The following is a 17,494-nucleotide window of genomic DNA, read 5'->3' as shown; positions in this document are numbered from 1 at the left end:
GTCTCTCTACTACCTCTGTCAAATGAATCACCAAAATTGGCCTTTCATTATTTATAATCTGTACCTGTTTGTTTGGTTATGAAATAAGATACACAAAAACGTGTTTCTGAATTACGTGTATTTACTTTATATACATACGAGTTGAAAACTTTCTTCTAGCATTTCACTTAATATCTATGTTCCATGCTGGCATGGATTGGAGAGTTATTAATGTAGAAATATGGTATCGTAGCTACTAACAGTTGAGGGTTGCGTAGTCTAGACGGCGTTTTTAGATTTCATTATTCTCTTTAACCCGGGCAACGCCGGGTATTTCTGCTAGTTAAGTATAATTGTTTGTGGATCTTAAGAGAAAAGCATGTATAATGTTTTTATGCTTTGTTGCTTTAAAGCAATAGCTGTGCATTCTAACATAATTACATGCTGAATGTGATTGAGCGTACACATTGAGAATTTCAGGCTTTTCTGAGCAACTTTATAAAGCCTTGCATATTAATCACCTTTCAGATGAAATGCAGCAGTTTCTATGGCAAAAGAACCATTTCTTCTCATTCACAAAAGCTACATGACATTCCACTACTTGATGTGTTGGAGGAAAGTGAATTGTCATCTGACAGTAATGATAATGATGAGTGTGTTATACACTAAACATTGAGAGCAAAGCAGAGGAGTTGAAGAATCAAACAAATATGCTATTAAATGTAACTCTAATACTCCACTCAATTTGACAAGAGCTGAGCTGGAACAATCTTTTGGAATTTTTTATACAATAAACCTAGTCAAGATACCCAGTACAAGTAATAAAGCAAAAATTGCCAGTGTCATGACTGTAAATCATCTTGAAAAAATTAAAATTTTACACTATAATGACAATCTGACTCGTCCTCAAGACTATACAGATAGATTATACAAAGTTAGACTGGTTGTTGACTCATTGAAAAAGAAGTTTGCAGAAATTAATGCTTGTGAAAGATTATGTATTGACAAGCATAGGCTTCCTTTCAATGGTAAATCTGGAATCAAGCAATATAACCCCCAGAAACCAAAAAAGTGGGATTATAAGTTGTATGTGTTGTCAGAAATAGATGGACTTATCCACAATGTTGAAGTCCACACTGGTACAATTGGAACCTGGAAATATTGTGATAATTTTGCTGCAAAATATACCAAGAAACAAATGTCACAAACTGTATTTCAACAATAGGTATACAGACAATCTTGTAAAGACCTTAATGAACAGGATATAGCTTGTGTTGGTACTGTGCATTCCTATCATTTACCTGGTTGTAAGCTATTATCAGTTGCAGGAGTAAAGAAAATTTGCAGGAGTTCTGTTGAAGTATGGATGACCAATTTTAATTGCGTGGAGTTAACATGAAGTAAAATGGTTTGATAACCATGGTGTTACTCTGTTGTCATTATATGAATCAGTCAATCCAACCCTTGAAATCTCCAGATTTGACAGAAAAGAAAAGTGTCACATAACCATCCCATGCCCTTCAATTGTTAACGCATACAATAAATTCATGGACAGGATAGACTTACTGGATGGATTATAAAGCCTTTACAGAATCCATATTCAATCAAAAAAGTGGTACCACAGACTCATTTTCCACTTTCTCAATATGGTTGTGATACAATCAAGGTTTTTATTCCAATGTAATGAACTGGAGAATACATCAAACATAAAGCTTAGAGATTTCAAAATGAATATTTCTGAGTCACTCATGAGATCAGGTAACTCCAAGTCACCCAAAAGTAGATGCCCATCACTAAATGAAATGAAAATGCAAATACTGGCCAAAAAGTCCAGAGGACTCACAGCTTCAACACCAAATGGGTCAATCTGCATGGATAGTATAGATCACTGGCCCCAGTTCATGGAAGGTAGCAAGAAGGGCATATGCAAGAATCCAGGTTGTGAGTCTATTATAAGGGTTAGCTGTGATAAATGCAACATTAACCTTTGTCATACTATGAAATCAAACTATTTCAAGCACATTCACACTGAACTAAAACGTTTCTTAGGAGCTACAGTTCTTTTGTTTTTTCATATATCAAATAAACACTTTTTTATTGTTACTGTTGTTTTTAGATAGCCTTGATATGATAATAATTACATATCAAATAATTACATGTTTTTATTTACCTTCTTTACATATTGTTGCTTTAATTTAACAAAGCCCAAAATGCTCAAATATTAAACTTTCTTAAAAATTTGCAATAATTCTCTTTTCAGCTATGGATTTTTATTGCCTTTCAGTAAAAATAATTATTTTGTATCAATCTTTCATTATTCATGCAATATGGGGTTAATCATAGAACCATGCCTACACCTAATAAATAACTATGATGTAGGAAGATAGTTTTTGTATGTGGCAGATGTTCAGGAGCAATAAACACTGAAAATGTGCAGAAAACAACTTCTGCCACATTCCAAGCAGAAAAACTAGAAATAGTTGATAGCTTCCGTTATCTAGGTGACCAAGTTAGTAGCGGGGGAGGGTGCGCTGAAAGTGTAGCTGCTAGAATAAGAATAGCCTGGGCAAAGTTCAGAGAGCTCTTACCTCTGCTGGTGACAAAGGGCCTCTCACTCAGAGTAAAAGGCAGACTGTATGATGCATGTGTACAAACAGCCATGCTACATGGCAGTGAAACACGGGCCGTGACTGCTGAGGACATGCGTAAGCTCGCAAGGAATGAAGCCAGTATGCTCCGATGGATGTGTAATATCAGTGTGCATACTCGACAGAGTGTAAGTACCTTGAGAGAAAAGTTGGACCTAAGAAGCATCAGTTGTGGTGTGCAAGAGAGACGATTGTGCTGGTATGGTCATGTGGCGAGAATGGATGAGGATAGCTGTGTGAAAAAGTGCCACACCCTAGCAGTTGAGGGAACCTGTGGAGAGGTAGACCCAAGAAGACCTGAGATGAGGTGGTGAAGCACGATATTCGAACATTAGGCCTCACCGAGGCAATGACTTGTGACTGAGACTTTTGGAAATATGCAGTGCGTGAGAAGACCCGGCAAGCCAAGTAAGACCATAATCCAAGGCCTCTGCCAGGGGTGTAGCCAGCCCACTTATGCATACCTTTCCTTCACTGGACACTAAACTCTGTTTGCAAAGACCTGTTGAGGCAAATGAAATCGATCTAAATTTGACGACTGGCACCCATACCAACCTCTCCTTCATTAGACACTAAACTCGGCTTGCAAAGACCTGTTGGGCCAAGTGAAATCGAAATCGTGATTGAACCAAATTCAATGACTGGCACAGAGTGCTAAGAGCACCATCCGAGCATGATCATTGCCAGAGCAGCTGTCTGGCTTCTGTGCCAGTGGCACGTAAATAGCATCATTTGAGCATGATCGTTACCAGCGTCGCTTTACTGGCACTTGTGCCGGTGGCATGTGAAAAAACATTCGAGCGAAGTCGTTGCCAGTGCCGCTGGACTGGCTCCTGTGCAGGTGGCACGTAAAAACCACTATTTTGAGCATGGCTGTTGCCAGTACTGCCTGACTGGCCCTCGTGCCGGTGGCATGTAAAAGCACCTACTACACTCTCGTAGTGGTTGGCATTAAGAAGAGCATCCAGCTGTAGAAACTCTGCCAGATTAGATTGGAGCCTGGTGCAGCCTTCTGGTTCGCCAGTCCTCAGTCAAATCGTCCAACCCATGCTAGCATGGAAAGCGGACGTTAAACGATGATGATGATGACTTCTACTCTAGGCACAAAGCCACGCATTTTGAGAAATAGGTGAAGTCAATTAAATGAACCCCAGTAATTGACTGAGACATATTTTATCTACCCAAGAAAGATAAAAAGTTGTTTTAACCATGGCAATATTTGAACTCAGAACATGAAGTGACTATCAACAAATATTGTTTTACCAATTCTGCCATCAACTACCCTTAACATTGATAATAATAATAACAGAAATAAATTTATTTCTCAAACGCGTGATAATGCTATAAATAGCATGATCAGGATAAATTATCCATTTATTGCAGAAAAATACGCTACTGGCTGGCCAGTAGCGTATTTTTCTGCAATAAATGGATAATTTATCCTGATCACACGTTTGAGAAATAAATTTATTTCTGTTCTTACAATACATCTCAACGCTTCTAAAAAAAAAAAAAGAACAAACTTTGTTTGTTTACTTTCATCATAAAGTTGATAATAATGTTTTCTAACACAGGCAGGAGGAAACTGATTTGTAGGGGAGGGGCAGGATACATTTTATTATTGTCCCAAGCTCTTGACAAGAACCTATTTTACTGGTCCTGGAGGTTGAGTGGTAATTTCACTTCTAACAGAACATAAGATATAACTAAATACCATAAGAGATTTGATCTACTGATAATACTATCTACCACAGTAGTAGTGGTGGTGATGATGATGATGATGATGATGATGAAGATGACGATGGTAGTGGTGATGATGATGGTGTTTAGGGTGATAATGATCAACATTGGGCCTCACAGGTAAGACAACAACAGACTGAGACAAGAGTTGGTAGACAGCAAAACAGACGCATCCAATCTACACCATCACAGTAAAACAAACACTAATACAAGGTTGACAAAGGTGACAACAACAAGGATCAACCAGAGTAATTCAAATAAATTGAGTGATAGATAAGCAAAAAAATGTTTCAAAGCAAGACATTTTGAACAGAAGAAATACAAATTGTACAAGAAGCATGATAATGGATGTGGCAGATACTCACATTTGTCGTCCAGTTCAACCATGGCACGACTGATATTCATGGCAATATGTTTCATCTCAGAATATTTATTGATCGACACTTGATTCATCTGCTCCAAAAGTTTGTACTCCTCAGCAGTCCCTACAGATAAAACAACGCTACATATATCACAGTAGGGATAAAGCAAAGATATGCTTTTATTGCTCAGCAGTTACTACAGATAATCACAGCAATCCTATACTAAAGATACTCCATGAGACTTCCTATAGATAAAAAAATCAATTGATACAGTAATATTTTGTCACACACACATAATTGATTTACACATTTATATAATTGATATACATATTAGAGGTATACCTTCACTGTCTTTTTCCTCTGCCCAGCTGAGAATGCCATGTATTTTCTCTTCAGCAAGACACCTGTTCCTGTCCCTCTATCATACTTTAACCTTTCATCATCTGGCACAAAGCCACCTCCCTCAATACTACACCCACACTCATTTAAGGGGTCAGTGGCATAAAAAACACTTAGAACTCTCTGTAAAATGGCTAGCATTAGGAAGGGCATCCTACTATAGAAATTACATCAAAGCAAACACAGAAGCTCAACAGTCCTCTGGTTTGTCAGACTGTCCACTGCATGCCAGCATGGAAAACAGACATTAAATGATGATATGTGTGAATGTGCATTCCACAGGATTTCTTACTGATAGTCAACATATAAGATAGTGTCAGTGTTAGGCTGCTACACAATCACTCAAACTATGATTCTAGAAACAGCAGTCAAAATTCCATTAAATCATACCCCACTGTCTTTAACAAAGCAGTCATTAAATAATAATCTAGTTTAATATATTCAATCATATCTGAATAAATGGTAGGATGATCACAGCTGGAATGTCTTTAACCATAGGTCATTTTGATCAAGGTTGACATGAAACTAATCAACAAACAGTAGGATTAGAGGAACAGGTTTTTTTTTTATATTTTGATGGTAGAGTCACTGGAAGAAAGGCAGAAATGACCTTTTGGCAGGGCCTTCAAATTTGGCAGCATCGAAAGGAAAAAAACCTTAATAAAAAGCAGCACAAGATATCAAATTAAAATCAGATTAGAGATCTAATTTAAATACTTGTAACAGAATGGACCCCACTAAAGGCATCCAAGATCAAGTGTTTAACCTGATGACTGAGTTTACCACTCAAAGACAAACCTAGCCCATTCAACAGGTTTCTGCAGCTTATATCTACCCAACTTCACGCACATGGATTGCATTGATCAGGTGTGATAAAAGGCACTTACTCAAAGTGCTGAGCTGTGGGATCAAAGCTAGAACTACTGCCATACTGCACCATTATCATCTCTTAACATCTATCTTCCATACTGGTATTGTTGGCAGATCTGAGAGGATCTGATGGGTCCAAGGATTGCATCATGCTTCAATGTTTGCTTTGGCATGATTTCTATGGCTGGATGTTCTTCCTAATACCAGCTACTTTATAGTGTTTACTGAGTGCTCTTTTCATGGCACCAACACTAGTAAGGTCAAAATGTAGCTCACAAGACTAAGATTCCCTTTGAACTGAGTGGTTCTATAATGGAGAGGGGGCTAGCTTTATACTGAGGAATGAGAGGTTAAAATATGAATAAAGGGGCTGTGCAGTACAGCCTGCAAGCAGATGGACATGAGGTGTATCTGGAGTAATGAATACACTGAGTTGTACTCAATTAGTTGTTTTGATTACATACAGTATAAGCTATACAATTGTTCAATCAGTCAACCAGAACTTGCACAACAGCAATAACAATCAAATACATTTTCTTAATGAAAAAACTTCTATTCTTTTGCTCTTACAAATTTGCAAGTTACATTCACTTAAATTTTGCAATAATACATGACTACTATAGGCCCCTCACATTGTCTGTACCTATCATTAATAACTGCTTTGTTGATTGCTAAGTTTATTCTTTTCATATAATCAATGTTATCATCATCAGCAGCAGCAGCATCATCATTTAATGTCCACTTTTTTATGCTTGCATAAATCAGACAGAATTTGTTGAGGCAGATTTTCTATCGCCAGATACATTTCTTGTTGCCAACATTTACTTGTTTCCGAGCAACATTTTTCCAGACATGTTTTTCACTGAAGACTGGAAATGAAATACCTTACTTGGATACATGATATCTAGACAAGAGTACACACCAACACGTACATACATACATATATGTGTGTGTGCGCGATCTACTTGCTTGGTTAGTGAAGTGGTATCATTCAAAAGCTACAAAGAAGCACTGTGACCAGTGATGTATCCAATAGTCTGTTTGATACTATGATATATATATACACATACATATATATCATCATCATTGTTTAACATCTGCCTTCCATGCTAGCATGGGTGGGATGGTTTCACAAAAGCCAGCAAGGCAGAAGCCTGCACCAGACTTCTGCGACTGTTTTAGCAGATTTTTACAGCTGGATGCCCTTCCTAATACCAACTACTCAGCAAAGTGGACTTGGTGCTTTTTACGTGGCACAAGCACAGGCGAGGTCAGTTTTGGCAAGGTTTTTACAGCTGGATGCCCTTCCTAACAACACTGCCATGCCTATTTTCAAAAGGTCAAATTAATCAGACATACCATCTATCGGACAACTTACAAGATAAACAATCATATGTGCACAAACTGTACCTTCAAGTTCACCCCTCAAATAGATTGCAGTTTTACTCATAGTTTCCTGGCAGAGGCGCACTACATCAGCTGGCGGTTCATCTTTTGATTCTGACAGGTCCTCTACCTTGTTGCTATCTGAAATGAAGGATATTAGACAGTCAAGAAACAAAAAAAAATGTCAACATTTGACAAGCCTATTTCATAAAAATTATCTATTGAACAACATTCCATGTAGCTCTTCTTCAGCAAGAAACCTGATCCTCCATGTAGCTCTTCTACAGCATAAAACCTGCACCATTCTGGCCCTTTCTCTCATACTTTAACAAGGAGACAGCTTCACACTTAGAGATAAAGCATCTCCAAGCATAAAGTTGACTAACTCTCAACTGTAGCCACTCTCAGTTGAAGAGGATCTTAGTTTTGTGAGTTACTTGGCAACCTCACTACTGCAAGTGCAACGATAAAAGTACCCAGTACACTCTTTTAAGTGGTTGGTATTAAGAAGGGCATCCAGTCTTAGAAATTATGCTAAAGCATACATTGGAGCATGATGCAGTCCTTGAATCCTTGATTCTATCAAAACTTCCAACCCATGCTAGCGTGAAACATGGGCGTCAAAGGATGAATTCTTTTTATTAATAATTGGATAGATGTCTTTCCTTCTGCTGACACTCTTGTATGCAGTAAGAGTAAAAAAATAGTTGCCTGCAATGCATTTTTAAGTCATGAGTTTTAAAAAGAAAGGACACGTTGTATAAGGCAGTTTTACATACACTATATAAAAAAAAAAAAGAAGAATCATGACTGACATGCTTTGATCACAGGTTTGCTTGATCAGAGTGATTTAGGGCTAGATTCAACTGAAGAGTGAGGAGTTCATATCAGAGATGGGGATGAGTTCCCAAAACAATACCCACGGTTAATCTATTCCTACTATAACGTGACAAACATGAATTTGGGGGATATGATAAATTTAGGATATGTCACAACTAATGAGGCCAGAATAAAGAGGCATCAATCATTACATATGAATGCAGAACTGGAACTCTAACCCGAAATGATCTCTTTGGGCCACTTTTTGTGATAATTAAAAGCTACCACATCTTTGTAGTTTCTGAGATATCCGACACGGAGAAGTGTGTGTGTAACATTAGCATTCTGTAATGTGTCCGACTCAAAATTAGAAATTATGACAAATTAAGAACACCCTTACATAAAAATTAAAGAAGAAACGACGTACATCCATATGATAAGGATGAACGCAGTATCTTTTTAATGAGTATAGATTGATAAATAGCCCTTCAAATGAATGTTATTCGTGTGAAGAGGATCAGTGCCCGTAGCTTATTACAGGTTAGAGATTAGTGAATACTGACGAGGACAAAGTGGTGAATTTGAGTGATGCTTGCATGACGAAAACCAAGCAGATAAAATGTTTAGTATGAGATATATAAGGTGCAACACCAAAGATTCGTACATTGGACAATATATGTGTGTGTGTGTGTGTGTGCACAAATGTGTAGACGTATATGAAAGCTTGTGTGTATGAATAGATGTGTATACTTTTTTAATGTAAAATAATAAGTTTTAAATTTTAAAAATGTTCACAATTAAATATCAAATATTAATTGGCTTTTTTTTCTTTTTCTCCAACGGCGAGGATTAAATAGAAGGCCGACTTAAAACATAGCTCCACCTCTGACAGCTTTCTATCAAAACCGTTAGCTGTTTCTATATTCAGTGTTCAAATCTTCAGAAAACATAAATAATATACTGAAATACAAGAAATAATAGTAATAGTGACATAACCTTCCATCCTGCTAGCTTCGTCTTCGTTTTTCATGCGATTTTCTTGGTCCTTTTTACTCTTCATACTTTCATGGCCTGCCATTATTTACATCGCTTATGTCATGAAAAATAACAACATCCAATAAGTAGTATTTTAATCACACAGGATAGAAAAAAAAAAAGAGGAAGAGTCTTGTTTTAATTTTATATCATTAAGAAATATTAATTTAGACCATTTGTCCAAGCAATTTTTTCACATTATATATATATACAGGAAATATAACAAAATTCAGACGAAATCACGAAGTTTTTCCTATACTTTTGAAATATTTTCATTCTTGTTTAATATAGAGAAACATACTTTAATAAATTCTGTATGAAATTTTAAGGAAATATTTAAGTCGTTTATAACGACTTAAGCGGGCCTAATAGTGCAGACTCACATTTGTGACAACACCCAAAAAATTAAGATTTCTAATTTAGTTGAAATATTCCTGATAAATTTTTATGTATACATCTACAAGGACAGTTCGGGTTGTGTACTAGAGTACACAAAAAAAAGTGTGAAAGTTAAATACAAAAACAAAAGGAAGAAAATTAACAGAAGTGACTTCAAAGTAGTACTAAATTGAAAGTAATAACACACAAATCTCCTTTGTCTTTATCACAGATTTATAGTCAAATGTACATGCACATACATACATATGTAAGGGTGGCGGTGTGGTTAATGGTAAATATCAGTATGGAGGGAAGGTAAGAGATCTAGAAGAGGCTCAGGAAGGAGGCGGCGACAAACAGTAGCATAAGAGGTGTTGAGAGCAAGAGTATCTTAAATCTGCAGGTAGATCAGAAAGTAGATGATGTGCAGGTTGTGTGAGTGGGAGATGAAGGAAGCATGAAGAACAGTGACAGAAATAGAAGTTAGAGGTACATAAGGGTGGCTATAGTCTGTGAGGTGACAATGGCACAAGGGGCATCAATGGCAGATATGAGAAAATATTGGGAATGGTAGCAGAAAAGAATGGTATTAAAGGCGAGGTAGGGTGAACCTAAGATGTAGCTCAGAAGAAGTAGGAAAGAGATAACTGAAAGCACTGTAAAGAGGGTTGTAACATATTTTGATTTGATATTTTATAAATTATGTCCCTTTGAATACACCTTAAAAAAAGTGCCACATGACTTAATATTAAAAAAGAGATAACGAAGTTGGCAAAATAAAGTAACACATTTAAAAATCTGTTACATTTGTGCAAAACAACGGCACACCATGGTAGCAGCAAGACAGCAATATGCCAGAGAACTTAATGACTACAAAAAAGAAAATTGCAAGCAATTGCTAAGGTGATTACAATATGGTAAAGGAGTTAAAATTTATCTTCTTTTTTTTTTTTTCAAACATATCCAAGTGAGCTGGATCAAACAGCAAGTATCAAAGATGATGGTATCAATAATCCTGTCACCAAGTTTCATTTGGTCAAATGAGAACGAATGCAAGGCTTGTAACGAATGAGTCAATTTTATGAGCTCTTACTTCACTTTAAACAAAATAGAAGAAAAACTGAAACACAACTATGTTTTACTTAGCATTAGCCCAAGAAACATCAGCAAATGTATTCAGAATTTTTGAAGCTCATTTGATACAAGAATCAAACAAATGGGTTGAATGATTAGAGTTCTCGTCAATGCAACAAATTGAAGAGTCAACTGACAAATATTTAGTTAAGCTTAAATCAAAATTAGATAGATGTGACTTTGGCACAAATAAGGAGGCATGAATCTTTTAACAAACAATAAAAGGACTGAAGTTGAAAGCATAAGGACATATGAACCTATGATGAAACACAGTACAGCTTATAATGATGCCAGTGAAAGAAAAACAGATACATGTCATGAAGTAACAATGAAAAATACCAGACAGTGTGGAAGATGTGGAAATGTTCACAGAAAAAAAAGAAGACTGTTATGCATTCAAAAGAGAATGCAGAAAATGCCATAGACTACACCATTCTGAAAAATTTTGCCATACAAAAGCAACTACATACTGTAACTGAAACCCCAGTCCACATAGGTGCAAAAATCAAAACTCATACATGATCAAAAAACAAAGCCCATGCTGGCACAGAAAACAAAATAAAGAATACCACTTACAAATCAGAATATGATTCAAATCAAGATGACTTGTATTTATACCCTATGGAAAACAAAGAAAACAAATGTCTTAGTAACAGTAACAGTAAGGAAATATTTTTTATCATAGACTCCTGTGAAAGTACAAAATAAAAATGAAAATAGTCACTAGAGTCAATGAAAACATATTACCACTCAGATTAAATAAACAGATGTACCCCCAAAATATTGATAAAAAAATACTGGGCAAATCAGTAAGTCTCCAAAGAGATCAAACTACCCTATGGAGAGTGAATGACACCAGAATACCATAATATGGTTCAGCAGTCCTCAGCATTAGACAAAAATTTTGATACCATATGAGCCAAACTTTTTGTGTGACAATGATCCAGGACCTTGTATGAAGTTGGGTTTGGTGCAAATCACCTGTAGTATTATATCATCAGATACCAAAAAAAAAAATAATAATAATAATGCAAAGGATAGAAGACCTTGAAAGTAAATATCCTGACATACTTTAGGGTATTGGAAAATTCCCAGAGAAACAGAAAATACACATTGTAGAAAATGCAACACCAGTGATACAATCTCCAAGAAAATATCCAGTGCACTTGAAAGATAAAATGAAGAAAAAAATTAGACAAAAGGGAAGATATTGGTGTGGTTTCAAAAGTAAATGAATCAAAAGATTAATTACATTTAGCAGAAAGAAAAATGCATATGCTTAGGTCCCAAACTAGTGAATTAAAAGAACTTACCTCAAGACATCAACTCTTGAGGAAATTTCCAAATGTTTAGCTGATGCTAAATATTTCACAAAATTAGATGCAGAATATGGATACTGGGCAATACATCTTGATAAGGAATCAAGTTTGCTTTCCTACTTCAATACACTTTTTGCTAGATACAGATACTTAAAGTGTCCTTTGAACTCAAGATGTCTCATGGCCAAATACTAGAAGACTGCACAGAAGCCATTGGTATGTCTGATGATATTTGCATGCATGGCAAAACAATTCAAGAGCATGATAAGAACATAAGGATAATGGATACAGCCAGAAGATATGGTCGAGTTTTCAACAAAGACAAGTGTCCAATAAGATAAAAACAGATCAAATTTCATGGTCTTATCTGGGATAAAAATGGCTCTCACCCAGATCCAGAAAAAATGCGACAAAATCAAACCAAAGTCCATACCTACAAAACATGAAGAATTTCAGCAATTTCTGGGTATGATCCAATAACTGAACCCTTACATACCAGAACTTAGTTTTAGAACAGCTCCACTGAGATCACTACTCAAGGAAGACACTGAATGGCAATGGAATAATACACATGAAAAAAGCTTTAGAAAAATTGAAAGCTTGTGTTCATAAAAACATCTACTTAACTTATTTCAAACCTAATGCAAAGACTGTGATCCAGGTAGATTCAAGCATGTTAGGCCTAGGTGCAACACTAATCAATGGTGCCAAGATTGTTGCTTTTCTTAACAAAAGACTGACTGATGCTGAGTTAAGATATGCAAACATAGAAAGAAAGCTATTTGCAGTTGTGTTTGGTTGTGAGAAATTTCATGCATAAATGTATGGGAAAGAGCTCTCAAGGCCAAAGCAGATTCGTTAAGTAAGATCAATAGAACATACCATGAAGACAAACTGACTCAAATTTGACAAATATATCTCAAAAAACAAAAACACTTTTTTCCTAAGACAGTTGTCATACAAATAAACAGGCTAGTTAAAATCTGCTTGTGACATATTTCAACTTCAAATTATGATTTTATTCAACATATTCCCCTCTCAGATTCACACACTTATTGCAGCAGTCCTTCAGTTTTCCTAAGGCCTGTAAAAGAACTCAGAAGGTTGGGCCTCCAACCAGGCCTTTCACGATACCCTTGTATCCAGGAACTTTCCAGCACCTTTCATGTGTGTGTGAGTGTGTATGTGTTTCACTTGGTGCCTGACTAAAGGAGCACCTATAGCATATCACTGAGGGACTACTTAATTTTTACCCTCTCTACTTGTCAACCCAAAGAGGTAAATTCTGTTACTGTTTCTCTCTCATTTTTCCATCCATTTCCAAGCTGTCACACAGATGAACACAACTACTAATGAAATGGACGACAGAACTTCAATTAATCTTTATACAACTCAAAGCAGTTGCTTTTATAGTTTAACAGTAAAATAAAAACCAGTTAGACTATTACTTTCTTGTCTTCAAACCATACCCATTACACACTTGGTGATACCTCACAATCAGACTTTAATCTGTCTCAACAAAGTATGGCATATCAACAACTACATGTAACTGTTACATATATATATATATATATATATATATATATCATCATCATCATCATCGTTTAAAGTCCGCTTTCCATGCTAGCATGGGTTGGACAATTTGACTGCAAGCCAAAAGGCTGCACCAGGCTCCAATCTGATCTGGCAGAGTTTCTACAGCTGGATGCCCTTCCTAACGCCAAATACTCCGAGAGTGTAGTGGTTGCTTTTACGTGCCCCCGGCACGAGGGCCAGTCACACGGTACTGGCAATGGCCACGCTCAAAAAGGTGTTTTTTACATGCCACCTGCACAGGAGCCAGTCCAGCGGCACTGGCAATGACCTCACTCAAATGATTTTCTAGCGTACCACCAGCACAAGTGCTAGAAGGCAACGCTGGTAATGATTACGCTCAAATGGTGCTATTTACAGAGCACTAGCACGGAAGCCAGACAACTGCTCTGGCAATGAACATGCTCGGACAGTGCGGTTAGTGCTCCACTGGCTCAGGTGCCAGTCATCGAGTATGGTTCAATTATGTTTTCACTTGCCCCAACAGGTCTTCGCAAGCAGAGTTTAGTGTCCAATGAAAGAGAGGTTGGCATATACATGTATATGTAACCATATATATATGAGGCCCTCTCTGAGGAAAAACAAATTCTTGAGTGTCATCCCCGTGGGAACTGTCCTGGGGCTGTTACTGTTTATAGTAGCACTCTTAGACATACCCATAGTCACTCAGACAGCCACTGTCACTAGTTATGCCAATGATACAAAATTATTACAGGCAATAAAGAATCCAGAAGAACACAAGCTTATGGAGGGACCTAAAGGCAACATACAAATGGGCTGAAGAAAACAACATGCAGTTTAATGCTGGAAAATTTCAAGCACTGCACTCTCAGCTCACAAATGCACTGCAGCCTGCATATACAGGATTTGAAAGCACTGCAATCAGAGAGTCACAAGCAGTGGGAGACTTGAGAATCAATATGTGTAATGATACATCATTTCATATGCACATTACCAAGATGGCAACAAAGTACAGACAAGTGGCAGGATAGATACTAAAGTCCTTCAAGACAAGAGACCGAGATGTCATGGTGACCCTGTACAGGACGTTTGTCGTCAATTGCCTGGACTACTGCTCTCATCTGTGGTCACCACATAGCACCAAACTAATAGTAAAACTTGAAGTGGTCCAATGTCACTACACTAATAAGATTGTAACAGTGCAGCAGATGAACTGCAGGGAGAGGCTGAAAAAGATACTTTACTCCCTGGAGTGAAGATGTGACAGATATGCAATAATCTAAATATGGAAAATTCTGGAAAGTCTAGTACCTAATTTCAACATCAAGTAACATACAAATGCCTGAACTGGACACCATTGCATTGTACCTAAGGTACCATCCATCCCATCTAATGTCAGGACCAGGTACTGCAATAGATTCCTCAATGCCCTGCAGAAAAAATTTAAATATACATAATGTGGACATAGATGTCTTCAAAAAGGAACTGAATATTCTCCTATTCACAACACAGGATGAACCAACAGCCTCGCATGCAGTGTAGATAAGGGCAGCAGTGCCAATTTCCCTCATATACCAAATGAACCAACAACTAAGGGAAAATCAACCAAAGAAGAATGACATGTAAAAGTACAAAATCATTGTGGTGCTCCAGCATTACCACATGGCTGAAATGAATTAAAAGAATAAAAGAATGTATATACGTGTGTGTGTGTGTGTGTGTGTGTGTGTGTGTGTGGGTGTGTGTGTGTGTGTGTGTGTGTGTGTGTGTTTTGCAAGATTCCTGGTGTGATAATGTGTCGAAACAAATATTGTTATATTTTGGGATGTTCTTTTTTTTTGTTTTGTGCCAAATATACAAATGCACTATATACTTGTTCTTCACTTCAGCTTTATTATTGTTCTTATTTTTGTGTTCTTTGCTTGAAATCTTTTGTCACACATCCTCTGACCTCTTCAGTGACTGACAAAATGAACTAAACAAGATAGGAGGAGACACATGGAATGGAGAGTCACTGAAGAGGTCACAGGATGTGTGATAAAGGACACTAAAATAGGAACAATGATAAAGCTAAAGTGAAGAACAGGTATATAATGCATGTGTTTATTTGGTACAAAAAATAGAAAAATACCATCCGAAATATATATATACAGGGTGTGTTGCTATTTTATATTTTTAATTTCATGCATGCATATTATTTGTTTATGATTTTGTTGACTACACTGTATAGTAGAGTCAGTTGGGCATTGTCTGTGAGAAAAACAGCACCATGACACAATTCACTCCGCCAGAAATTTGGAAACAATATGCTGTACTGCTTGGCATTCATGCTGGAAGCACCAACACGAATGTTTCAGAGTGTTTGGGTGTCAATCTGAGGATAGTGCAGAGGATTCAGTAAGAGTTGGATGAGTCTAATGCTGATTATGAAGGTATGGCAGCTTGTTCTGATAAGAAAAGAATTCCTGAATTTGTTGGTGAGATCCAGGCCATGATTGACAAAGATTCCTCCAAGTCAGTCAGGTCCATCACCAGGGACATGGGAGTGTCTGAGTTTCTTATCAGGCAGGTAGTGCACGAAGACATTTGGTATTCCTCACACAAGATGAGAAAGGGCCAATTTTTATCCCAAGCCATCAAAGACAAGAGAAAAGACTGCACTATGAAGCTTTTGAACAACAAACTTAAGCATCCCCTCCAACTAAACATGCTTTAGTTTTTCTCAGATGAGAAAAATTTCTGCCAGGATCAGATGGTGAACACACAGAACAACCGTTTGCTTGCTGTGTCTCCAAAACATGTACTGAGAGTGATAAAAAATCAAACACCCAGTCAGCATCATGGTGTTTGGAGTGATCACTAGTGATGGCAATGTTATACCTCCATTCAACTTCCCACATGGCCTCAGACACAACATGGAGGCCTACATCAAGTGCCTGGAAGAGGTACTGCTGCCCTGGGTTAAGGAGGTGGCTGCTGGAAGACCCCCATGTCTGGCAACAGGACTCTGCACCATGCCACACAAGCAGGAGAACCCAGTCATGGCTGTCAGACAATTTCTGCAACCACATTACCCCTAACATCTAACTCTCCAGACTGCAATCCCCTTGGTTATTATGTGTGGGGCGTAGTTGAGCGAGAAACCAACAAATCTCCTTGTAACACCAAAGATGAACTGAAGACAAGAATTATGGCAGCATTCACAAACTGAAACAAGGAGACCATCTAGAAGAGTTGCAGGAGATTCTGAAGTCGTCTGAAGGCTGTGGTTGAAGCCAATGATGATTTTGTTGAATAAATCTATTCTTTAGTATTTCAAGATATTCTTATGTAATTTTTGTAAATATATCTGTTAAAATGAGATGTCAGTGTTATTTTCATTTTTGCATAATTTAGACAACAATTTATTCACTGCACCCTGTATTTATACATATATATATATATATGTGTGTGTGTGTGTGTGTATCATATATATCTCTCAAGGTGGTGCTCCAATATGGCCACAGTCAAATGACTGAAACAAGTGAAAGAATAAAAGAATAAAAAAATATATATATATGTAGTGAAACTACCTATCGTCACTAGATACAAAACTGCTATCGCCATTCTTCTCATTTAAATATAAACAAACGCGAACGTAGGGGAAAACATTAAACTTGTCATCACGTGACTGATCATTATTCGAATCGGCAACTTCTTAGAACCGTTCCCGCCAGAACGCAAACTGACCAATCACGGCCCCTAATAAGGTCACGTGATAGAGTATATTTCTACCATCTGGTGAGCCAATAGTTTGTTATAAATAGCTTTAACTCATACCCAATAATTTGTCTCGGTCCAGTTTCCCTTTGAGAACTGTTCCGTGTACCAC

The 17,494-nt window shown here is 37.1% G+C and overlaps 1 protein-coding gene across 2 annotated transcripts in view; it reads right to left on the bottom strand.

Moving 5' to 3' along the window:
- The window catches only part of LOC106881269 (biogenesis of lysosome-related organelles complex 1 subunit 2), a 41,366-nt gene that overhangs the window by 10,869 nt on the left and 13,003 nt on the right, over positions 1–17,494 (bottom strand). The window contains exons 2-4 of one of the 2 annotated variants that reach the window (XM_014931594.2): positions 9,200–9,292; positions 7,409–7,525; positions 4,733–4,852 (exon numbers count right to left, since the gene is read on the bottom strand). In XM_014931594.2, coding sequence (XP_014787080.1) covers positions 4,733–4,852; positions 7,409–7,525; positions 9,200–9,281 — 319 coding nt within the window. In that variant the 5' untranslated portion in view covers positions 9,282–9,292. Of the gene's footprint in view, positions 1–4,732; positions 4,853–7,408; positions 7,526–8,766; positions 8,885–9,199; positions 9,293–17,494 lie in introns of those variants that run through there. The other variant, XM_014931592.1, reaches the window with a different exon arrangement.

This window comes from Octopus bimaculoides, chromosome 7, assembly GCF_001194135.2.
Source record: "Octopus bimaculoides isolate UCB-OBI-ISO-001 chromosome 7, ASM119413v2, whole genome shotgun sequence".
NCBI classification, from domain to species: domain Eukaryota; kingdom Metazoa; phylum Mollusca; class Cephalopoda; order Octopoda; family Octopodidae; genus Octopus; species Octopus bimaculoides.
Note: the sequence above shows the minus strand (reverse complement) of the source record. Positions and strands in the feature narration are given on the sequence as shown.